At 40.1% G+C, this 25,983-nt stretch overlaps 2 protein-coding genes across 2 annotated transcripts in view; both read left to right on the forward strand.

Moving 5' to 3' along the window:
* The first annotated feature begins 243 nt into the window (after positions 1-243).
* On the forward strand, positions 244-17,076 carry LOC120801678 (protein ITPRID2-like). The gene is made up of 7 exons (XM_040148855.1): positions 244-377; positions 7,014-7,141; positions 7,681-7,845; positions 9,237-9,279; positions 11,666-11,715; positions 11,960-12,013; positions 17,033-17,076. Exons 2-7 carry the CDS (start codon positions 7,099-7,101, stop codon positions 17,074-17,076), a joined length of 399 nt encoding a protein of 132 aa, XP_040004789.1. The 5' UTR covers positions 244-377; positions 7,014-7,098.
* An 811-nt stretch (positions 17,077-17,887) lies between these two features.
* The window catches only part of LOC120801180 (protein ITPRID2-like), a 34,894-nt gene continuing 26,798 nt past the window's right edge, over positions 17,888-25,983 (forward strand). Inside the window, 4 exon segments of the mRNA XM_040147796.1 lie at positions 17,888-17,983; positions 21,071-21,130; positions 21,236-21,383; positions 22,547-22,607. Coding sequence (XP_040003730.1) covers positions 17,943-17,983; positions 21,071-21,130; positions 21,236-21,383; positions 22,547-22,607 — 310 coding nt within the window. The 5' untranslated portion in view covers positions 17,888-17,942.

The following is a 25,983-nucleotide window of genomic DNA, read 5'->3' on the forward strand; positions in this document are numbered from 1 at the left end:
CTTGTAGGCGCTGCAGCTCCACGCGCTTACACGTTGATCCGGACACGTGTCACCGTCACCAGTCTCGTCTGTCGCGCTCTCGCGTCGCTCTGAGCTCGTTTTCCTCGCGCCGCGCTGCGCCGACAGCCCCGGTCCGGCAGGTGTCGGTGTTTCTCCGCTGCCGGCCGCCGAAGACACGCCTCCTCCCCCCCGCCGCCGCCGCCGCCGCCGCCTCCTCCTCCTCCTCCTCTTCTTCCACGCTGCCGCTGCTGCGGCTGCGGCTGCTTGGTGCTGGTTTTCAGGAAGCGGAAGCAGGAATGCTGGAGTGTTTTTAGAGAAGTTTGGACAACTTCAGAGGAGTCTGGGAGCCGAGGCACGAACCGCGGAGGAGCATGACGGTGAGTCGCGGCGGCCGCTCACAGTTACCGACACCCATCCCCGCTCACTGTGCTGCTGCAGGTGATAGAACCGCTGGTGCTCGGGGCCGTAGAGGGATTTACTGCCGCGGCTGTCAGTCGCTGCCCTGCGTGTCAGGCAGAGGAGGGACAACTACACAGGATAAACAAGTCGGTGAGAAGCTCGGGAAGAAAGGGAAAGTTTCATGTCACACTTTTTTTTTTTCTTCTGAAAACGTATCCCTCCGTCCGCCTCCGTATGTCGGGGGGCCAGAATTAAAAGAGTCACTGCGTGATGTTCACGCGGCGGACATTTGAAGTCGAAGTGGCAGGTTCAGATATGGCTTCGGTGCCGTGTCGGCGGGGGAAGGAGTGCTCAGACGCTGAACTGAAGTAGAAGTAGCCGCACGGCAGCACGTTGGAGGTAAAGAGCCTGCGGAGCTCACGGTGAAAGTGCTGGCCCCAAGGATACAACTACTCCTTGTGCAGCGTTCTCCTTTCAGAATAGTACGTGTGATATTGCCGAATTACAATGATTGATGCTTGTGTGTGTACATACCCTTTAATGTTGCAGCTGGTAGAAGTGGGAGTGACTTGAATTTACCTACACGATTACTTTTTTATCCCGCGGGGGAGTTTTATCCGTAGTGATACCTCACGGTTTATTTGTCGTTGCGCTTATAACTTGTACTGACACAAGTAGAGTAAAAAAGTAGAGTAAAAAAAAGTACAACCCTCCGGATTTTAGTGGAGTAGAAGCAGGAAGTAGAGTGAAATACTCCAGTAAAGTACGAGTGCCTTGAGTAAATTTACTTAGTTACTTTCCACCACCGGTGTTTATGTGTTTCTTATATAGACTGTGGTCGTTGTGTGTGTGTTGGCAAATGCTCTTGAGCAAAGTGAAGGAGGAAACATTCGGTTGCTTCAGCAGAAACAGTGAAGCCGGACAGTGGTGCTGAGTAACAAGGGACATTTACTCAAGTACAAGTGCTTAAGTACAATTTGCTTACAAGTACAAGTGCTTGTACTTGTATTTTTGTATTATACTTTTGTATTTTTATGCATACACAACCAAAATCATTGTCAATAAGGCACAATGCCAGACTGGATTAAAGGGTTAATAACCAACGAGTTATTTTGACTCAGTTAGTATTTTTTATTAATATTTATTACCGTTGGGTTATTTACCAAGAATAAAATATGGTTTTAGTACTAAAATAACTCATTGTCTTGGGTTTGATAGGTGACACAATGGTTTTCTACCCATGGGTCCTTGGTAAAGTTAACTCACTATTGCGTCTGTACTAATATGTAATGAGTATTTTTGCTTTTGATACTTGAAGTACATTTTACTGCTAATACCTCTGCACTTTTACTGAAGTAAAATTTTGAGTGCAGGACTTTCACTTGTAACGCAGTATTTTTACGCAGTGATATTGCCACTTTAACCTAGATAAAGGATCTGAGTACGGAAATACTGCACTTTTGTTACTGGTTGCTCTCCAGATGAAGATTTTACATAGAAAACGTACGATCAGCTTATAAAAGACGATGCATTGTTAGATGAAACTGCGCAAAGTAGTTCAAATAACTTCAACTTGACCAACTAGAATGTCAAAAGTAAGGCTGACATGTAAATGCATCAGTAATAATGGCAGAACAATTCAATTATATAACACTGACATGGGCTATTGGGAACATTTTGTTCCTAATACTACTATTATTACTTTTTAAATGCAGGGCTTGTACTTTAAATGGAGTGTGATGTGGTTATGCTACGATCTACTTGAATAAACAATTTACATACTTTTGCCACCAGTGAATCTGGATTTTATCTGGATGTTTTTCAAAATGTTTTTGACCGTTACCAGCGTAGTGCAGACACTCAGCCGACTGACAGCTTTCACCTCACCCCTGCGTGACTTGTAATACACTCGTCCCCAAACTTTTTCTGGCTCATGACCCTTTGTAGCCAGGGCTGCTACTAATCTTTATTTTCATCATTGATTAATCTACCGATTTATTTTTCAGTTAATAGGCTACTAGCGGTGACTCAGAAGTTATTGCGTCACATTGTAAAAATACTTCATTACAAGTTAAAATCTTGCATTTAAAATGTTAATTAAGTAAAAGTACAGAAGTGTTATCAGCCAGATGTACTTAAAGCATCACAAGTAAATGTACTCGTGATGCAGAATTGTTCCAGGCACAGTCATATTCATATATGTATGTTACATTATTAGATGATTATCACTCTTGCATACATGTGTAAGTAGCATTTCATTGTTGTAGCTGGTTGAAATGGAGCTGATTCATATATTTTGTCAATGTAAAGTCTGTTTGCTTGAAGTGACCAGTAACTCCACCTTTGAGGCAGATGTGGTGGAGTAAAAACTACACTGTTCCTACGCTGTACCCACGTATACGATGCTGAGCACACAGTTTTTCAGGTCTGTGTTAAAACAACAGTCAGGTGCTTATATGAAGGTTGAAACAGCTTTTGCTTGCTCCAACCATTCCACGAAAAAGACGCTGGCGGTGTTGTCTTGATATTTTTCGAATTGTCTTTGCTTCCTTAATAGGACTAGAGCTGCATGTAATGGTTATTTTCATTCTTGATCAATCTGTCAATTATTTTCTTGATTGAAGTTAAGTAATCAATTAATTGTGTAGTCAGTAAAAAATCAGAAAAAAGTGTAAAGGAGCAAATGTAATTTCCCAGATCGCAACCTGATGGCTACAAATTGCTTGGATAATTGAATAAACTCACATATATACAATTTGTTATCATGAACAGGCGGCATTCGTCCGTCGGAAGCGAGCGCTTTACGACAAGTTTTTGCAGTTAAGTAGAGTTTGGTGGTTTTCTACGAGCTAACCTCACGGAAAACAATGAGAGAGATTTACAAGAAGAGTATGAAAATGTTCTCGTAGGGTTTCTCTCTGAAATGTTGTGGAGTAGAGGTATATGAAGTACCTAAGTACAAGTGCCTCAGAATTGTACTTAATGTACAGGTAGTGGTGGAGTAATTATTCAGATAATTTACTAAAATATTAAGCTTAAATGTTATACACTTCTGGGTAGTTTGATTTTTTTACAGTGCTTCATATTTTAAAGGTTCTTCATATGTTTAAATGAAAAATCTTGATTTGTAAGGCAACTAAAGTTAAATCAAATTAATACAGTACAATATTTAGTGGAGCAGAAATATAAAGTGCCACGAAATGGAAATACTCAGGGTAAAGTACGGATACCTCAAATTAGTACTTTAGTATTGCACTTGAGTAAATGTACTTAGTTACACTCCACCGCTGCTTTTAATATATGTTTCAAGATTGTACCAAAGGAAAACTCCTCTCTGATGCGTCTGGCTTCATTCAGAAAATCCAGAAAAGAAATAAAAAGAATAAGTGGAACCCTTGTTCAGTTTCTCTCTGATCTTCCAGCATCATTCTGCAGTTTGCTGTAACGGTGACGTAACAATGATGTAAACAGGCTCTGTGTCCCACTTTCACACTGTTATTCAACTGTGTTTGCCGTGATCTCTGTCAGCGACACGACGGTTCAAGTGTCGGAGCAGCTGGAGTGTGTGCTGTGCTCGGGCGGCAGGAAACCGACTGTTAACAGTGTGATTTCATTCATTCAGTCGCGAGTCTGGTTTCTCTCATAGCTGAGAGGCTAATTTACAGACAGGCTGGATATTCATACAGTCAGTGGGTCATCCTCTCTCAAAGACATTCAGTTTACAATAAAATGAGCAGAAAAGCTTCACAAGGACTTTGTCTAAATAAAAAATAGTCTAAGTTTAGCTGAGTTATTGTTTAAACTCGGAAATATTTGGGTAAAGGAAGCTGAAAATCTGACCTGGCATTGCACGCCAGCTTTCAGTACTCAACATTTTGATAATCTGTGCTGTGGACACATTTTAGCGGATACCAAAAAAAAGCAGTGACCCAGATGTTCTGATGCTTTTTTTTTTCGCAATTGAATTCTTTAATAGCAGAGTCCAACTTGAACCCTAGCCACTGGTTTCTGTGAAGAGCGGCACTACAAACTCGTTATAGCCTCCTTTTAAGTCGACGGGAGCTGAGTGGTTGATTATTTAAAGACGGATCTCGGGTGAGGGATAACTTGCGAGGACTTTGATGAGGGGTGTAAAACAGCTGACCGGCTCATCGCTAGCACCAGTGTGTTCACTGATGCGTGTTAAAAGACAGCTGCAGAGGACTCACTCCCGGCACACTGTGTGTGCATGTTGTTGTTGTTTTCAGAAATTCCAGTTTGTTTTGCATGTACAAGAGTAATCTAAAAATAGACCTATCCCTCCCTCGCTCCCCATCTCTCCCTCTCGGACAGGAAATTGTTCTGTTCTTCATTCTAAACACTCGTTTCCTGTTTCACACGTTCTCATTTAGATTTGGCTGCACGCTCCCAATTCTTGTCTCTCTTCCTCTCTCTCCTTATCTCCTCCTTTCAGTGACTGCATATGTAATATTCTATATTTAACTCCGTGCTTTAGTTTTCTCCTTTCAACTGGTCACTTTCTCTTCTTGTTTTGTTGATCATATTTTGTTACTGTTAATATATTCATGTGGAGATTTATTTCAGTAAATGCCTTTGTGACTGTATCCCTGACTGGCTGCAGGGGCTCAGCCAGCCTCTTGCCCAAGAGACTGAGTTGAAATTTAAAGGCTGACAAACATTTATTTCTTTATTAACTGTTAATCTGTTGATTATGTTTACAATTAACCCATTAATCGTAAGTTGTATAAAATGTCACAAGAGCTCACAAGAGTCCAAGGTGACATCAAATGTCTTGTTTTTTTCTACCAACAGTCGAAAACCCAAAGATATTTAGTTTACAAGGATATAAACCTTCACAAGTTGCAGATCCTCGTATTGGAGAAGCCAGAACTAAAGATTATTTGACATTTTTGCTTGATAGATCACTTAAATGACTCATCAGGGTCACTACTGATGATTTAGTAGCTGAAAACTTTTTTGTGTTCTGTCCTCTTGTAAAATTGTATATTTGTTAATTTTTTTTCTTCTTAAGCCTCCTCTCAGTTATAATATGCCCTATGTTCTAAGATCTTTTTTGTTTTTTGTTTTGTTTTTTTTGTTTAAATCTCGCTAGTGCTGAAACATTTAGTCGATTAATCCGTCAATCAACAGAAAATGAATCACCAACATTTCAACATCAGGCTGTAGACGAGGGTCGTCCAATAGCCGGAAGGTCAGCGGTTCGATCCCCAGCTCCTCCAGTCCCCATGTCAAAGTATCTTTGGGCAAGGTTCTGAACCCAGAGTCAGTATGTGTGAGTGTGTGTGTGTGAATGCAACGTATGAATGTGCGTGCGAATGGGTGAATGTACCATGTTGTGTAAAGCACTTTCAGTGTTTGATAAGACTAGAAAAGCGCTATATAAGTGCAGTCCATTTACCTTTTACATCTTAGTTTAAAGTGTTAGCTTGTAGCTAATTAGCACTCCCACCCACCTTTTTTGGGTCAGAAACTTGAGAATTGGAAAAACTAAACAGCTGATTAGATAATGCCGCCAGATCAAAAGTCAGAGGACTGTTAGGTTATTGCATTGCATACTGAGGAGAACGTGAATGTCTGAATCAAATTTAATGGCTTAGATTCTATAGTTGAAATGTTTTACTCAAAACCACCAACGTGAACATCATTGTGAAAAGTCAGGGGCTCACCAAAGTCTGCAGGATTTGTCCTATGGGGACCAGAGATGTCTGTATAGGATTTCATAACAATCCATCGCGTAGTTGTTGATATATCTCAGTATGGACTAACGTGGTGGGCGGACCAACAAACTGACGTTGCAACACATGCACTGTTAAAATGCTTCCGGGTTCCAGCTCCTCAAATGTGAGGATTTGTTGCTGTTCTCTGTTTTTATATAATTATTAACTGACTATCTTTGGGGTTTGGATTGTTTTTTTTTTTTTTTTTGGACAAAACAAGATTTTTATGACGTCACCTTGGGCTCTCAGAACTTTGGATGGGCATTTTCTATTATTGCTCATATTTTATAGATTAACTGATAAAGAGATTAAACTAAAAATTCATCACCACGTTAATCAATAATGACAATGACCATTAATTGCACCCCTAAAATCACATCTAAGAATTTGCCTGCCCGCCTTTGGCCGATATTTTTAACAGAAGGAGCAGTGAATTGAGACAAACTAATTTAAAACGTCTGACACACCAACAGTCCAGCCGTGACAGTTCTGAGGGATAAAATCCTGTTTTGTCATATACTGCACATTACTTCTGGTAATTTTCTACTTGTTTGGAGCTCATTTAAAGACTTGTTAATTAGCAGTCGGTTTTATCAGTGGTCAAAAAAATCAGTTGCTTGCTGCTGCCTCCAGTCTGTCTTTGCCATGTACTTGCCTTGCTGTCTACTGTCACCTATAGCTATCTTGCTGTCAACAGTCTGTCCTGCCTAAGACATTGTAACATCTGTCAGTGGGCAGCAGATGAAAAATAGCCTTTTGGCTAACTCTGCCACATTTCATTTATAGCAATGTTTATTAATGTGCTCATTCCCTTTTAAATAAACCAATAAATAAATAAGATTCTCTCTCTCATTCTCTCTCTCTCTCTGTCTCCAGGTGTGTTACCTGTTGCTGATGTTGCTGTAGAGTCGTCAGTCTTCTCTGACTGACTGACCCCAACCAGACACACAGACAGGTAGATATGGAGAGTGGAGCTCTGGAAATGGACACCAGTCCTGCTCCAGGTGGGTTGTCTTACTTAAAACAGTTGGAATATTTTAGCTCAAGGTAACAGATGAACGGTGTCAATCAAGGGGTACTGGAGCTCTTCAGACTAAGATGTGGGGTTCCACTGACCAAAAAAAAAAAAAAGGCATCGAATCACTGGTTTTGATGGCTTGCTGTTGTTTGATGGCGTAAATTCGTGTGTCACAGTTAATCAAAGCTGACCTTCAGGTGACTGTTCCATACAGATTCGTCTGGCCACTGTCCGCCTTCAAATATGCAGTATTGGAATAAAATGTGATAACATATTGCTATTAATGCTGGATCAGTCATGTCTTTATTGTTCCTAATGAAACTGCTGGCTGGAAAGAACAGTTACATGATCTAGATATGCAGGGCGAAGACTGATGTGTGTGATTGCTCAGCTTGGCTCACCTGCTGTGTGTGTTTTTTGTTACTGAATCAGTTGTAATTGTAATGTTGAATACCTGCGAAACCTGATCGTTGACCTCACAGAAGTCAGGCTGATGGTCAGATTGTTTGCTTGATTGATCCTCAGATCCTAGAGTGCAGTCAGACTGCAGCATAGCCTGTCTGCGGCGTCGGGCCTGGGCCCAGAGCAGAGATTCCATCTGGCAAGAGTCGGAACAAGAGTGCCGTGGCCCCGAGGGGCCCCAACAGAGCGAGAGAGACGGGGACGCACAGAGACCCTCAGAAGAACCAGGTTAGTCTGAGCTCAACTGTCACCAAAGAAGGGTTGTGACTGGGGATATTCTGAATGCTAACTGTATTTTTAAAAAACCAAATATTTTACATTAATCCTGTGTTTCAAGTATATACAATATTCACTTCCCTGCCACCCAGCAGCCACCTTAGCTGAGTGCCAAAGTCAGTGCTGAATAGGGCCTGTTGTGTTTTATCTTCTCACAGCTACATCAGTATCACTGTATATGTTGGCTTATAAGTAACGTGAAATTGCCGAACAGTAAGGCCAGTGGTATAGTGCATTTGAGGCAGCTTGGAAACAGTTTCTTCATCAAATAGTTTGTCCACCAGAGAGCTTTTTGATTTTTAGGATTGTTTTAAAAAAAATGAGTGTTTATGTACATTATAAAAGAAATATTGGCAGATATATTGATTTGGAGTTTTGTAACTCTTTAAGTACGGACATCGTAATGGCCCCAAAAACCCAGCAGATGCAGCTGCCTAGATTGTTACAAAAACAAAGAGTCTCTGAAACGTAGAAATCTACTGCTAGCAAAATTAGCATTGAAACTAAGGTGGTGCTGTTTACTACATTGCCCCCGGGAGGTTTGAAATGGGGGGAAATACTGTGCCGAAAGTATGCAAGGAAAGATCCTTGCTTTAACCTTTCTAATGTGAATATGGCTCAATGCTGGTGTGCTAACCTGCAGTTCCTCCAATGACCACTAGATGCGGCCGTAACAAAACTGTGATTGTATCGTAGTGAATGGGAAAAGCACAACTTCTCTCGAGCAACGCTTTTTTTTTCTACAAGGAAATAGCGCTGAAGAAACGAACATGTGCAGATATTTAAGACCTCCACAGGATAAACTGCAATGATTTTCATGTTTCCTTCACTGTACATCTAGCGCCACCATCAGGTCAAAATTTAAATTTGTCCAATACAGGCACAGTGCCATCTGGCTTAGGCTTTCTTTAAAATTAAACAACTTTCAATACTGGGAATTTTATAATTGAATAATTGTTTAAGTCATTCACGTTAACTCACGTCTTATATGACATATTTATATTTATATTTTGACATTTGAGGATGTTACCTTGCACTCTGGGAAACTGTGGCTTTTTTCACAAACTACTAATCAGAAAACTAATTTCACAGATTGATCCACAATGAAATAAATCATTAGTTGCACCCACAGCGGTGTGAACAGGAACTGATTGTGGGTCATTTAGTAAACTGTGGTTGAAATACAGCCTGCTGGCAGCGTGATTTTAATCAGCTGAGATGTTGAGAGTTATATGCTGAGTATGGCGCTGCTGCATTGTTTTTATAGCATGTTGTAATCACTGTTCGTGCAGCGTCTGCTGACTTATTGATTTAACATGCTCATCTGTCTCGGTCTCTCTCAGGGCCAGTTCCAAACAAAATCACCAGCTGGCTGATTGAGTGCAGGTACAGTATCCCTTCGCCACCTGGTTAAAGGACCATACCAATGTTTTTTAATGTCCTGTTTTAGCCTGTTCACTGCATATCATACGTATATGTTAAAGCCGTGCAGACTCTTCAGATCAATCTGCACTTGATGATACATCAAAATAAAGCATACTTAATGTTGACAGCGGATTATTTCTCCGCAGCCAGTTTCAAGTTGCTGCTTGTTGATTTTTTTTTTTAGTAAAGAGCTGAAACCAGTGACTTTTTATTGGAAGAAACTAAATCAGAAAACTGACGGATGGTTGAGAAACGATCGGCAGGAATGTGTATTAAATAGACTCAGGGATTCATGAAAAACGGGCGGTATGGTCCCTTAAATCCTGACTGACTGGTTGAGTGAGAGACTGGATGACTGGTTTTCCAGCCTACTGTTTTGTTGTGATGTGAGGTTTTTTGTGTCTAGAGGTGTGTGTGTTTAGGAGCAATGTTATCAGCTGCTGACGTAGAACCAACACGCAACCAACGCCTAGACATACATGACACAGAACACGCAGGCACACAAAGCAGACCAACGCCCAGAGATAAGGCATATAGAGCTGTGGAGAAGAAAGAAAGAAAGGAAGAAGCTGACAGAAGACGGAAAGTAAGGCAGAAAAAAGAAATGAGGGTAAACAGAGGAGGGGTTCCTCCTGCTGAGTCAATAGTGTTATCACACACACACACACACACACAGTGTTGGCCACTGTCACTCACAACCCTCCAGCTCTGACGTGTCCTCAGCAACATCACAGTGGTAACATGACCAGCAGAATCAGAATCACTGGTTACTATAACTACAGCCACCGGGCAGGGGCCGGGCCAACAAGGCTTCTGGTGGAAAGTGGGAGGATTAGGGAACACTGCGGCTGCGCCCCGTTACACAACCTGTGTGTCTGTGTCTGTGTCTGTGTGTGTGTGTGTGTGTGTGTGTGTGTGTGTGTGTGTGTGTGTGTGTGTGTGTGTGTGTGTGTGTGTGTGTGTGTGTGTGTGTGTGTGTGTGTGTGTGTGCGCGCGCATGTGTATTTTGAATGGCGGCATGAAGTTTGTCCCATTGATAAGAGCTGCAGGTTGTGTAACAGCTCAGTGTTTCCAGTGTCCGGCGGCAGACCGCAACTAAGTCCTGCAAGATTACTTCTACTGTCAACTAGCCTGACCTGTCAGCTAGTTAGTCAGGGACAACTAGTCTGGTCAGTAGATCTAATGGGATAGATACCAAGAACGGGATTTAGCCTGGGATATTTGGTGTTGCCTGGTCAGTAGTTGACTACAATAAGTAGCCTGGCCTGACCAGGAGTTAGCCTGGGATTGTGAACCTTAGTCTTAGCCTTACTTGATGGGGAGTTACCATGGGTTACTTAGCCCTAGCCTGACAGGCAGATAGCCTGGGTTACGAGGCCTTAGCCTGATAGGCAGTTAGTCTGTGTTATTTAGCCTAAGGCTGACAGGCAGTTAGCAGGGGTTACTTAGACTTAGCCTTATAGGGAGTCAGCACTGGGTTACTTAGCGTTACCTTACACGCAGTTAGCTTGGGCAGTTATCTTTAGTCTCACAAGATTTTGGCTGGGATGGGTATCTTAATCCAAACTAGGAGGTGCCCTGGTATTTTTAGTCATATCTTGTTCAGTAGATAACCAGAGATACTTTGCCTCAGTCAGACAGGCAGTTAGCCTTGCATCGTTAGCCTTCACCTGACTAGCATTGTTGTTAGCCTCAGCCTGACAGGTTGTCATAGTTAGCAAAACCTTGTCATCCTTTGCACCCTGGCTATAGCCTGACCAGTTGTTTGCTTTGGATAATTAGTTTCATATATGCAGTGGGTTAGTTTGCTGCTGTAGTTTGCTTTATATGAACCAGGAATCAGTCTGGGATATGATCGTTTCATATTTAGCATGGGTTTGCATGGGATTATTACTCTCAGATAGATAGCGTAGCCTGGTTTGTTGTTAGTTAGCCCAGCCTCGTGAAGAATGCGCTCTACCTGTCGGGCCATTTTTCAACTAGCCTGATATAGCAGTAAAACATCACTGGATGAGAATTAAGGGCGAAACACCGGCGTCGAATATTTTCTATGTAAGCCCACACACTGGCTACTGGAAGACGCACATCGTTGTGAGTTGACACGTCCTGCCACATTGTACCCTTGTGTTGTTCTCTGTGATGTAGCTGGTGTTTGTGCTATGTGCGTCATATGATGCAATGTTTATTGATGCAGCCGGTGTGTTTTGCCACGTATACTGTGTGCTAGTAGGAGCTGACTTGAACTCACAGATAGAGTGGTCTGTTAGCTCTTTATGTTTTAAGTGGTCAGTTTATGGTGTGGGTTGACATATAACTGTCTTTTTCTGTCTCTATATCTCATGTCCAGGACTCCCCTTGGAGCCTCTCTAGATGATCAGAGTGCTTCTCCCAGCAGAGGTAATCAAAATTTTCTCAGTATGTTTATATAGTACATTGTTAGGATCTCAGCCTCTTAGGACACTTCAGTTTATGAATACTTTCAACCAGTATTCACAACTTGTTTTTAAAGCCTGGTTAACCTCAGGCATTATGTGTCAGAATTGGTTGAGAAATGTCTTTTATTCTATATTACTATGGATATTTTACTGAAATGATTTCACAACAAAAGTGCTTTGTGTGTACTGTGAATGTGTGAGAACAGGAGCTTCGAGGAACGGCTGCAGCTTTGAAGATGACCTTTCACTGGGAGCTGAAGGTCAGTACAGAGAAAAAACTCACAATACAAACAAGATTAGAGATTTATGCGCATTGTTAACAGTTTCCCCCCATGTTCTACTAATTCTGTAGTTTAACTGACGCTGCCAACTTAAGGAACATTTTGACATTTTGGTAAATCCCCTAGTTCTCCATTTCACCCACAGTCAGATAAGAAGGTTGATTCTGGTAGGACTGCACCCCAGACATTGATAATTTAAATAACTGGTGGAAAAGTCACTGATTCAAAACTCATGTTGTCAGCTGAATCATTAACTGCAAACCTAAATGTAATGGAGATAGAGAGATGTGACTGAAACAAAGTGCAGAGCATCATGATGCATGCATAATATAAATATGTGAATAATATGGAAAAGGAGTATTGATGAATAAGCATCAGTAATGATGTTGAATAGTTTTTAAAACGAAAATTATATAGTATTGTGCAAAGGTTTTAGGCGGTAAAAGTAAAGTGAGGATGCTTTCAAAAATAATGCCACTAATAGTTTTTGTTTACGAATTAACTTCATACAAAGTGAAGTAAACAGAGAAAGTCTAAATAAAATCAAAATTCGGTGCAACCACCCTTGTGGGGGCCATATCATCTGTTGCAGGACTCATTGTTCTTCTTGTCTCTGAAGAGCTCTATGATTCATGCTGCAGAATGAATTTGGGACTGATCACATGCCTCCCTGATGGTATTGTGGGATGGATAAGAATCTAAACATCTAAAGTGCCTAAAACCTTTTAAACACACTGCATATATAGATAACAACCAGTGGGAACCACATGTCTCTTACAAAATATCTGCCAGCCAGCTCGCATGTGTAGGCTCTGACCCATCCCATGTCACTCCCCACATAGAAATGCCAAGCAGAGAGTGGGGATTGACAATCGTAGACTTGCGTATGTTGCATGGGAAGATTATGCTGTGCCTGCCTGAAACAGCTAACAGGCTTCACTACATAAAATAAAGACGGCGTGTCATGACGAGAAGCTGCTTCATATACAGGAACACATGACAAATCAAATAAAGATAGATAGATCGAATTTTTATCTATTTATCTATCTAACAGATGGCTGAGATATTCTAAGTTCAACAATTCTGCAAACTGCATTTTTCCAGAGTCACATTACTAAAAAATTGTTCAAACCATCATCACTGGTGTTATTGGATTGTTTTGATTTGTTTGTGAGCTGTTTGGATCCTTATTAAGTTGTTCGCCATCATAATATGCTTTTAAAATTTAATTACCATATTTTTCCAAAGCTCTGACATGATGACTCACAAGAATGTGACTGCAGCAGCAGACTGACTGTGATGTAGGCGTCTTGTGGATTACGTCTAACTCATCACAGACTTAAAGGCTGGTTTTAGCACCGAAAGGCTTGGGGAATTACTCTTAGACCCAAAAAAATTCTTCACTTCTTGAAGCTAAGATTGATACACCCCTCATTTCCGTGCGTTTTTCCAAACTCATCCAGTTTGGAGCAACTCCTGATGTCTGACAAACACAACAATGTCAGCAGTATCAACAGAACATAGAGTGATTCACTGTGCCATCTTCATTCCTCAGCCCCGTTTCTTTATAAAAGAAAAGTGAACAGTCACAGAGGTGTGTAAACACAATGCATGCTTGACTGACAGTTCTCATAGTGTGTGTGTGTGTGTGTTTTCATCATTCCTCTGGTCTGCTGTGAATACACTGGTAATGGCTCTGATAGCAAGAGGGTGTATTTGCTATTTAGTGAACAATAGACCGTAATGACTTTATGTATAAGCGATGAACACTCTCTCTCTCTCTCCCTTTCTCAATCTCTCTGCGTGCGTGCGTGCGTGCGTGTGTGTGCGCGCGTGTGTGTGTGTGTGTGTGTGTGTGTGTGTGTGGGTGGTCGGAGGGTCAGCTAGTGGAATCAGTGACTGAATAGATGCTAATGAGCTGATGGTAAGAGGTCAGAGGTTGTGTAGATCCAATCAGTAACATCCTGTTTAAGAACAGTATTACCTACATTGGAGTTACAACATAGTCACTGTTAATGTTGTAACATCTGACAGAAACTTACACAGTAAGTGAACTTGAATTGCCTTCTCGTGAAAAGTTTGTGCAGTCCTGCACAACTTCAACATTTTCCTGTCATGTGCTGGCGAAGTGCAGGCGCTGGTACAAAGCTTTGTCACGCTACACACCAAGTCTCTAGAAGTTATTCTCTATTAAACATCAGTTACCAAACCTGAAGAAGCTTGCAGAGAGACAAATTCTTCACTAAAAACTGAAGGAAAAAATGCATAAAAAAAAAAAAAAAAAAAGTGAAAGTGAGGAGAGATTAAAGGTTTGATAAGAGTTTTTATTGACATCAGAACTTGACAAGTATTTTGCCTACCAATAACTGGATCCAAAATGGAATTGAAACCCATCCCTAGACAGGTCATTTGTAGCCAAGAAAGACTTCTAGTATCATCATGTCCACGCATTAAAAACCACCAAATGTAACTGAAAATATTAAGTCAGGATTCATTCTCAATTTAACTACATAATGTTTCCAAATTACGCAGGCAACAGACAGTATATGGTCAAGTAAACTAAAGCAAATATTTAACCTACAATAACAGATTTCTTTGGCCACTCGGGGTCCGCGAAAACAAGTTGTGACCACAACATTGACATATTATCACCTTACAAAGTTCATATGGAGAATTTGTTAGTAAACAGCTGCTTATTTACACATCTAGCAGTCGATGGAATAATCATTTTTCTTTTACCTCTGTTTTTTTTCTCTACCAACTCCTGAGGGAAATATTTGTCTCTTTAGCTGCTAAATGGTGCACTATGTTCACCAGCAAGTCTGTCTGCTGTTTCGTCCTGAGCAGTTAGTGAGCAGCTGAAAACTAGATAATAAGAGTGACGAGAGTGAACCAAGACAGTATAGTTGAGGGCCATAAGACCAAAATAATGAGCTGAAATATGCTAAAATGTAGATTTAAAGTTGTGGGGAACTGCAGAGTGGGGTGATGGTTATCTCTGTGTTAGTCACTATGACTTACAAGCAGAAATGTGATCAGCTGTTAAGATAAAAATATTGATTATAGCCACTTTAAACAATGTTTACAAATGAATGTAGAATTTAGATGATCACACATAAAAATGTACAGAATAGAAAAGTATTTGGGTGCAGGAAAACATTAAATATATGAGCAGAAAAAGAAGTATACAAAAATTCCATTAATGTATTTAATCTTCTATTGCATATCAAAATAAAGAATAACGTCTAGGCATTTGGAGTGAGGTGCTACTTAAAACTTAACTTATCCTCAGTCAATGTGTGCCGCCAGGCTTGAACCTGCATCCGATTGTCTCTGTTTAAGTTTCTATAGATTCCTGCTGCATCAAAATTTCGTGACATGTTCTATGAGTCTAAATTTTGTGTTATGGTTTGAGAATTTAAAGGAGCTAACTGGCTGTGTGTTTTAATGTGGACAATACATTAGGATGGAAAGATAATGTTACAGTTTTTTGATTTGGTTGAAGTATTTTTTGAAAACCTCAGCAGCCTTTTTAGTTGAGTGCTTCTGCCTACTTCCTGTGTCAGCCTAAATCACACCTCATGTTGTTATGTCTGTACTGTTAGTGCCTTAATCATGTTGAGAGTGATATTTGACAGAAGTGGTGAAGAGGTGTCATGTATGAACAGATCCTAATGGGCTGGGATGATGTCACACGCAGTCAGGACAGGATGGGAGGGGATTAAAGTGTTACTGTGGGAATATGATGGAAGTGAATTAGTAAATTAAAAGGGTCAGGGCGAATAGGATGGAAGTGAATAAGTGAATTAGTGTAAGGAGGCAAGTCATCGTCATGTATGGTTTATTTAATCCAGCTGTACATCACAAAAGAAAACACTGTGGATTCAGAGACACTGATGAAATTCAGCTGAAAGGAAGTGGGAAAGAGAGACACACTCAGACAGATAGTGGCAGGATGACAGGCCTCAACAGGTTCTTCTTACCTGGAAAGGAGAACAACTGATATGCCTACAGCTGGTAATGACTTTCACTTCTCTGACAAAATGAAGGTTAACCTGCCTCAGCTTTGCTTATAAAGTCAGAATGGCAGCAGATTTGCCATTAAAATTTGGAGTAATTTTTGAAACAATGGGTGCTTGATTTCAGAAGGAGTTAGACAAAAAGAGCTTCTAGTTGTTAGCAGATAACTGCTGATTATACTGAAACCACAACTGCTGCTGTTTATTTAGATTTTATCTGCTAAAGCTAGATAGCTAATGATGCCAAAGTTAGCTCTGTGATTTAGTGGACTGCTGTCTCCAGCTGATTTTTTTTAGGTAACTGGTTATAAATGAAGCTTGCGAAAAAAGGTTCTTGAATATGCTATTGTGACTTCATACATGAAACCATGCTAAGAAAACTGACGCTAAAACTAACAGATCCCAGGCAAAGTTAGCATCCTCGCTAGCTAATGGTTTATGTAGGAGACTTACGTTTTTTTTTTTTAAAAATCAGTGTTTTTGTTCTGCAGTGTAGGGCTACTTAGTCTTAGGTATAAGTTTGTTGTCAGACTGTTTTGTTTTTTTTTTTCCGGACATTACCCTGTTTGGATGCTTAGATACTTGTTTGTGTTTTCAAACCGTATGTTTTCCCTTTTAATTTTACAAGAGAAAAGGTGTTGAGGAGGTGTTGATGACTAACTAATGTGTCTGCTATACGATAGACTAGCTTGAGTGTGGCTGGGGCTGCTGGAAACTTCACAAAAAATCTTATAAAGAGCAGGAAAATTATGCTAATATTTTTGCTAGTTGTGATGAGAGCTTTTTTTTTTAATGTAATAAATGTTATGGGCATTTTTCAATTTTTTCTGTAATCTATTGACTAAATGATCAATCGTTCAGAAAAAGTATTGACAGATGAATCATTAATCAAAATAATTCTTAGTTGCAGAGTAATATGTTAGTTTCCTAGTTTTTATTGATATTTGAGTAATCCTAGTTTCTTTGTTTTTCTCTGCAGCCAACCATCTTCAGTCCAGTAACAATAAAACAGAATCCTGGTGAGTTCACTTTTATGTTTTTTCTGTATTCAGTCATGGCTGGACAAACCTCCTGAGGGGCCTGGGGCAAAAATTTGTTGTTGAACCCCTACTGAACCCAGGAAAACCAGCAAGTGCACAGGAGATGAAATGATAAATTGATAAACTGATTAGAAAATTAATTGGCAACATTTTGATCACTTATTAATAAGTCATTTTTAAGCAAAAATGCCAAAAATGCACTGTTACTAGCTTCTAAAATGTGAATACTTGCTATTTTCCCAGTTTTCTATGATAGTAAACTCAACATCTTTGTGTTTTTGTCTGGTGCTCAGCCAACATAAGCAATTTCAATATGTTAACTCAGGCTTCGGTGAATAATGACCGGCCTTTTTCGGACATTTTACACACTGAACAATCAATCAGTTATTAAGGAAAATAATTGTCGTACTTATTTATACTGTAAATAACTGATGGTTGTAGCCTTACAGTAATTCAATGATGAAATAAAGAAACAAAGAAGGTCAATATAAACCAAAACAATTTAGCTCCTAAAACTAGATTTTGACAAAGGGTCCCTCTACAAGGCAAGGGTTTTGAGATGGGGGCTGCAGGTGTGATCATAGTTTCATATTTTTGACAAGTTTGTGATTAATAAAATTATGTATGATAATGATAATATGATAATGATAAATAGGAACCAGGGGCTTTTGGGGCCCTTAGATTCATTTAATATACTTCCAACTGCTTGATAACTCAGTTTCTCCTCTCTCTACCCGGTGCATGTGTGTTAATGTTTCTGTGTGTGTTTGTGTATGTTAATGTGTTTTGTTCAGTTTTGGTCTTGCGGCGGATCAGAAGAGGAGTCAGTATAAAGAGAGAGGAAGAAGTATGAACTCCACAGGATCTGGGAAGAGCAGCACTGTGTCCAGGTCAGTTCACCTCGTCAGTCTTCGGTCAGACTCATGGAGGTTTCTGCAGGAAGTAAGGCAGTGATCTCAGGTAGAGAGAGGCAGAGACACAGAGGGCTGTTAATAAACTTCAAACCAGTTAAATGACACTACAGAGAACTTGTTTGTACCCAACCAAAAAAGCAAAGAGAGGTGTTGTTATTTAGGCACCAGGATGTAGAGCAATGGTTCCTTACCAAGGGGTCAAAACGAATAATAATAATTTTTTCTGATGTTCTTTACATTTTTTCCCTGTAATAAAACAGATAGTTTCCAGCTCATCAGGCCCCCAAATATCCTTCAAATGAAACAGTTTGAGCAGGGTAAAAGTCATTCTTTCCCTAAAGTTATAATCTGCAAGATTTCCGTTAAAATTAAACCCTGGTTTTAATATTATTTATTGTAGGCTTTGTTAAACAGTAGACAATCAGCTATATCCTGTTTTTACTTCTCTAAATAGTAGTTTTTATCGTTAGCAGTAGAGTCTGCCATTCCCACGCTAGTTTTAAATTGCCTTTATACGCACAGGTGATTCACTGGAAAATTGCAGCATGTAATCCACAGGGTATTTGCAGGTCTTGAAAAGTCTTAAAAATCACTGAATTCAGTTCACACAACAGAAGGCATTAGAAACTATCAAATCTCATTTACAAAGGTATTGAATATTTTTTCTTGCCTGCAGTAGACAGAAACATTAGTTTTAACTTTGTTTATGTTGTTGTGGGCTGTCCGGAGATGTTATGCACCACTAGTGTGACTGTGGATTGTATTAAATTAAATTTTTTGATATCAAAAAGGTCTTAAATGGCATTTGGTGAACACTACAGAAACCCTGAATCCACGTTACTGTTTGTAATTTTATGTCATTGATATGAGCCTTACTGTTTACTGTTGCCTCTCCTGCAGCCAGATCAGAGCTGTATTAAGTTACTGCTAATGCTAACCCAACATTTCCTACTGCCGCTGCTTCAAATTATCTGGTAAAATACACTTTGGTTTTTTTCATTGTGAAGAAGCCACAGGAAACGCAGTTTGTCACGGAGGTTAGCGCTGACTGCAGTCATTTGCGAAAAATCTGTTTCCAAATGACCATGTTGGTTTTGATCATCTTTCATCAGCGGCTCAGCTTTAAATAGTGCAGGGAGTAATGGAACAAGGAGTCACAGTTATATCTTAGGTGAAAAGCTGCGGGCAAACTCCCCAGCAAGCTGACCACTGCAGTACAGTACAAAAATGTTGAATATATGTTTGAGGTAATTTAGCAAAAGTGTCTTTTAGACATATTCTGTAGCAGAGAGCTCTGACAGGTTTATTTTTCAACTGCAAAATGTATTGCTCATTGCATATAGTGGTCACAATTCTCTTAGAAGACAAGATAAAAACTAATTTAAGGGATCCTCATCAAAAAATAGTTGTTTATTAGATGTAATTTTTGAAAAATAAGAACATCCGCTAATTTATTGTTTTTTAAAACTCTCAAATATCAACATTTGTATAGGCCTCAAAAGTCCAGTATGGGTTGAGCTATAGTCACGACTACACAATGACTCTTTTCAAAAGGTCACAAGCAAAAAACACTGGGAACCACCAATATTAGACTATGTAAGACTTTATGTAAAAAGAAAAAGACGTTAACGATGTTGATGGCCAAAAGGTTTTGTTTTCTCTCAGTGGTTAGCTGAAGCTACTTTCTTACTATTGATTTCCTACAACACTAAAGACTTTTCTCAGAGCTCCTTTGACTGGTTTGAAGAATAACATTAGCTCACAGTGTCACTATTCTATCAGAAATTCTGGGTTTAAACTTTTCCAGATCTCCTCGTTGAAGCAGCTGGGGTCAATAAACTAACTAAATAGATATCTTAATTTGTAAGGTGCATTAGTAGATTTGTGTTTGGAGGAAGTATTGTTGAACTAACCGTCTGTGGTGGATATTAGTGTCTGGGCAGGCTGATCTATCGGTGGGGGGTGGGTGGGGGGCCTGGCTGATGAGCCAGGGTTTGGGCAGTGCTCCAGCAGTTGGGGGTGAATGGTGTATTTTGTGCAATGGTTCATAATGGGCTGTGGGTGGTGCATCATGGGTACTCCATCCTCTGTTATATGTTTTTGATGCAAGGTTTGAGAGACCCCTGGTTTGTGTTCAGTGTGACAAAGGTTTGCAGCAGATTGAAGCTTTTTTTTCGGGTTTCTGGGTGTGTCAGGATGAAAGCCGATTCCAGTAAAACAACATAAAAACACTTTGGCAGGGCTGAATGCAAACCCAGGTTTCCTAAATCATGCAGTCCCTCCAGGAATCTTTGATCTTGTACTCAGAAGAATGAATGCAAATTGGTCCCTGCAATTTGTGCGATAAATAGCAATGTTTTTAAATCCCCACAATTTTTCCACAAAAAAAAAAAAAAAATACTTTACCCCCACGCTATGTGTCATGATGGCAAAGCTTCTCCAATTGATCATCCTATGCCTAAAGGTAAGAATTTGTATTAGGGAGCCTTTTGTTAGCATTACATGACATGACAGGGAGCACTAAGGTTACCTTATGGAGTCTATTCAGGAGAAAAACAAGTTACAAAGGTCTTACCTAGTTATCTAATTGCAGGCTAGTGGCTACCAGTCCATAAAAAACCCATAAACAGGACATTCCTGAGATCCAGAGAAATCCCTAAAATAAGATTATTTTTCCTCTCGCTGGACCCTATTAATACTGTTATTATAGGTAATTTCTTTAAACAGTCACAGTTTGTTTTTGTTTTTTTTTAAGCTGCTGCAAAATGCACTCTACTTGGGTTACTTTGGTCCACAATAATCACAAAAAATCATTGCAAGATCTTGGAGGGACTGGTTCTCTGCTGCTGGTCAAGTTTCTACTGGTCTCTACCTCGTATGGGTGGGGCTATTTAGGAGCTGGGGAGGGGCAGTGCATTGTTGCAATCTCCGGGGAGGCTGAGTCATCACACTTACTAACTCCCTCACTAACTGAATAATGAACAAACTATCTCACTAACAGACTAACCCACTAACAGCAAGCTGTGTGTGAGAAGTACTAACTGGCTGTCTGTGTTTTCGTAGTGTTTCAGAGGTGTTGGAGCAGTCAGAGGAGCACCCAGAGGAGATCCTCCTTACCCTGCGGTTAGACTGACTAAACTAACCAGCAGACTAACTCACCAGCTAACTGACTGAACAGCTAACTTATTTACTGACTCAGTGACTGATTGACCGTATGTGTGTCCACAGTGTGTCAGAGCTTCTGGACCTGTATGAGGAGGACCCTGAGGAAATCCTCTTAAATCTTGGTTTTGGTCGAGAAGAACCCGACCTAGCCTCGAAGGTTCCTTCCAGGTTCTTCAACAACTCCTCCTCAGCGCGAGGCATCGACATCAAGGTACTGACGACAGCACTGTGAAAACACTGGAAATAAACTTTAAATGAAAACAAATGCGGCGTGTTTTTAAAGCCTTTTGAACTGCTGGTGGCTGCGGCACAAATATCAGTATACTCCCAGTGACTCCATGTACGTTCATTTAAAAGTTCCTAACCCTTATCACCCAGAACACAGGAGTCGTACACACTAACACACTCCCACACAACCGCACACTCCTGTCCAATTTCACTATCTAAACAAAATTTAATCAATGAGGCTGTACTTAGGGAGAGTGCAGCACGCTCCCAATGGCAATGCTGACATGCGAATTTTAGCAGGTGTAATGTTTACTTGATTCACTGTTTTAGTTTAGCATGCTAACATGCTAACATATTCTAATTAGCACTAAACACAAAATACAACTGAGGCTGATGGGGAAAATCATTACTTTTGCAGGTATTTTGTCTTAAAACAAAGTACAGTACTGGACACATCAGATTTTTGACCTTCATTAGATGAAAAGTCAGAGTATCACCACAGTGCGTAGCAAAATTTCATTACAATTTATCCAATAGTTGTCCACATTTCACGCAAAACCACAAATGTGTACCTCTTGGTGGCGGTAGAGGATAGTTCAGGGGATAACCAAACTCATTAGGATTCGTCCTTTGGGACCCATGAGTGTCTGTACAAAATTATGTGCCAGTCCATCTAGTGGATATTTAGATATTTCAATGGATGAGTCATAACTTTGACCTGCAAGTGGCGCTAGTGGCGCTACAGGATAAGTCAAGGGATTTTGAATTGGAGCAAACAATTTTTATGAAAACAGAAATTGTTTGCTCCATTTCTCTTTTGTCGATGAATTAAGATTCATTGACCCGGGACCAGAAATTTCTACAAAATTTCATGAAAATACATTCCCTAGTTGTTTAGATATTAAAGTGTGGACCAAAGTGGTGGACCCTCTCTATTGTGGCTAGAAACCAAAAAATCTAAAAATCTGTCCAATTAGTTTTGCCTTGCTGTGGGGAAACCCACCTTATTTTTGGTCAGAAATGTGTAATTTTACCTGTGAAAACACACCAGATTAACTTTTTTTGGAGTCTGCTACCTGTCTTGTCAATACCATTAATCACTCATAGTGTTTTACAATGACATCACTTCCTGTGGCTCACCTGCAGGTCTACCTGGGTGCCCAACTGCAGCGCATGGAACTGGAGAATCCCAACTACGCTCTGACTAGTATGTACCTCCCTGTCTACAATGCTCCTGCATCTGTTCTAGTGTTTCTGATTGCACTCTACTGTCTACATTCTCAACACTGTGAAACACTGTTGTCAGTTTTAGAAGGGCACCAAAAACCAAAAACCTCTGTACTGCAGGTGGAGGGTTAACCATGTCAGTGACGAGAAGCTCAGAGGTTTATGTCCTCAAACTGTAGACAGAGGAAGTGAAGTTTAAAGACTGTGTGTGTGTGTGTGTGTGTGTGTGTGTGTGTGTGTGTGTGTGTGTGTGTGTGTGTGTGTGTGTGTGTGTGTGTGTGTGTGTGTGTGTGTGTCCGTCCTGTTCCCAGTATTATTGTGGTGTTTTGTGGGGTCCTTCAGCCCTTTTAGCTATTCTGCCAATTGCCTGGACAACACCGCCAGCAGGGACAAAGATCTGTTTGTCCTGGACACAAACACACACACACACACACACACACACACACACACACAGACACACACACAGACAGACAGACAGACCTGCTCTGCTAACATCCTGGCCTCTTTTTGTTTTCAGACTTGTGTTTGCATGAAGGTATTGGTTCGCTAATTGAACAAACGCACACACAGAGAAACACACACACACACACACACACACACACACACACACACACACACACACACACACACACACACACACACACACACAGCCTGAATCTCTTCTTCTTGACAGTTTAACTGCCTTGGTGCTTTGAAAAAAAAAAAAAGGCTTAACCAAAGATCCTTTCTGTGTGAGAAGATGAATCACTCCATAGCAGAAAGTACATCAGGTCTGCAAAAGTTTGATTTTACACCTTAGTGGCTGTTTAGCCAGTTTGAAAGTCATCATTGGTCCTAGTTATTTCTAGATAAAAGTTAATGATAGTTAATGACTTTTGTTCAGCCAAGCAGTCTTAACATTTTTACTTCAACATTGAATTAATTGGTTTTGAATAGAATTTTATCTCTGCTTGCTTGGTTGGTAATTTTTTTTTCTTCAGTGCAGCAGATTTATATTTTGCTACTATGCGCCACATTTACAAGGCTTTTTGACCTTATGCGGCCTGTCCATTTTGTTCTTTGCTCCATTTCTGTTTTTGTCTTTTAACTTCCTATTGCTATTGCTGCACTCACTACATGTGAAAAGTCTTGGCTCTGATCGGTTATCACAGCCTACTAATTTCTGACACGTCCGCATTTCTGAGGAGGTCATAAGGCCAGACAACACCACATCCACCACAAATAGATTTAAAAAGACAATCTTACCAGCTTACAACTAGCTCAACTAACTTATGTTGTGTTGCAGCAGTAGCTTGATGTTTCTGTGGTGAAAAATTCCAAGCGCCTTGATGGTACACTCATCAGTACAATAACTGTTACACAGTAATAAGCCCATGTCATGGTATAGTGTAACAGTGTACCTAACCAAATGAATCTCAACTGTGACTCTGAGTTTCGGGTGAAGGAATAATGTACTATCGTACCTTTTGTATGCCCATAATCAAACAACTTCAGTTATGATATAGCAGTGACTTGAATCCACTATGTAAATGTATGACCTTTTTATATAAACTTTATTTACACTCGGAAAAGACACCTTTAAGAACTAGAGCTGAGTTTTACAAGTGTGCTGTCAGTGTTTGTCAGGCTGTTGGAAATGAACGTCTCCCATTCTCTTACAGCTGTGGCTGCCCTTTACGCTGTATGTTTTATTGTGAAACTGCTCATATATTTGCTAAGATGCCACTGCAGCATTGTCACAAGCAGCAAATGTTAAGCTAAACAAAGCAACAGATTGAGACAACAGATGGTGCAGATTCATTCTTTGATTACTTTGTCCAAATACTTGAAAAGCCACATAAAAATCCAATTAATTGATCAGATGGTTTCAATGTGAGTGAATGTCACTGGTAAACAAACTGATTTCTGAACAGTCTTGCCATTTGTTCAGGATTCAGGTTTCTTTCAGTCTGCTGGTCAAAGGCCACTAGAGGTACTAAACCTGCATGATAGATTTTTAAGCAAACAACCCGACGCAGTCCATTATGGACACACAGAGCGGGCGTGACTGGTCATAAATACAGATTGTTTCCAACTGCTTATCTCAGGATCACAACCTAATTTTCTGGTTATATGCAGATAACAACTAAATGAGTCACGAGCTGTTTGGTGGCATGCACGTTGAGGCTCAATGAACTTAGTCAAGAGAAGAGGGCCAGTGTTTAGTGGAGTCTTATGGGCAGAAAAACAACTCATGACAGAAAAAACTAGTGAATGAGTACACATCAAAAGGACCACTGAGAGAAAGTGAAGGAGCTAAATAGGAGTTTGTTCACTGTCAGAATGCTCTTCACTGTATCACCGGATCATTCATTCATTCATTCATTCATTCCACCTTAATTTAATTCTAGGGGATACATTGAGCGTAGCCCTCATTTTCAGTGATGCCGAGATTATATTAGGCAGCAAACAAAACAGAATAAAACAATTAAATACATAATAAATATAATCAAACATTAAAATAAGTAGGTATAATAAAAACACAATAAAATACATACAAGACTCAAAAAAAAATCACTTTTAAAACAGTTAAAAGTAAGCATAATAAAAGGTACATACTAGAAGTAATAAAATTAGTTAAGATGGTTACAAGTTTAGGTGGGGAGGTTTGTGATTGTGGTTTTAAATTGCCCATAAGGTATTAGGGAACTGATTTTTAGTGTGTTGAAGGTTGTTCGAGGAGGTTTGGGCATTAAAAGAAAAGGCTGCCTTTCCTAATTCGGACTGTACTCGGGAGACCTTGAGCATAAGGCAGTCATTTGAGTGTGTTGGATAAGTTCCAAAGCTCCAGTCAAGCAACCTTGCAATACAAGGTCTTAGCTTTCTGACAATGGCCTTATTAAAAAAAACCTGAAACCAATATTTGTTTCTCCTCTCAGCCAGAGAAGACCAACCAACTTTATCATAGAGAGTACAATGGCGAGTACAATGGTGAGCACCAAAGCTATCAACTATAGCGCCAATAGAACCCAAATCAGCAGATGGGGGTCTATAAATCCCTACCACGATTACAGAGTTATGCCGCACAAGAGTCTTTGGTGCTAGTAGTTCAAAACAAATTGGTATGGTGACAGCATTTAGAATTTTTACAGGGAAACAAGATTTAACATAGATAACCACCCCTCCACCTCCCCCTTCCCATTTCTGTCCACTCTATATAAGTTGTAGTCTTTTAGGGCTGCATCTGAGTCATTTAAATTCCGCGATCCAAGATATCCGGATCAGTCTTTAAAACTAATGCCTTTACATGATCTAATTTCTGAAGTAGGCTCCTCATATTTAAATGAATTATCCCTTGTCCATTTCTGATCTTAAAG

This window comes from Xiphias gladius, chromosome 16 (assembly GCF_016859285.1).
Source record: "Xiphias gladius isolate SHS-SW01 ecotype Sanya breed wild chromosome 16, ASM1685928v1, whole genome shotgun sequence".
In the NCBI taxonomy this organism is placed as follows: domain Eukaryota; kingdom Metazoa; phylum Chordata; class Actinopteri; order Istiophoriformes; family Xiphiidae; genus Xiphias; species Xiphias gladius.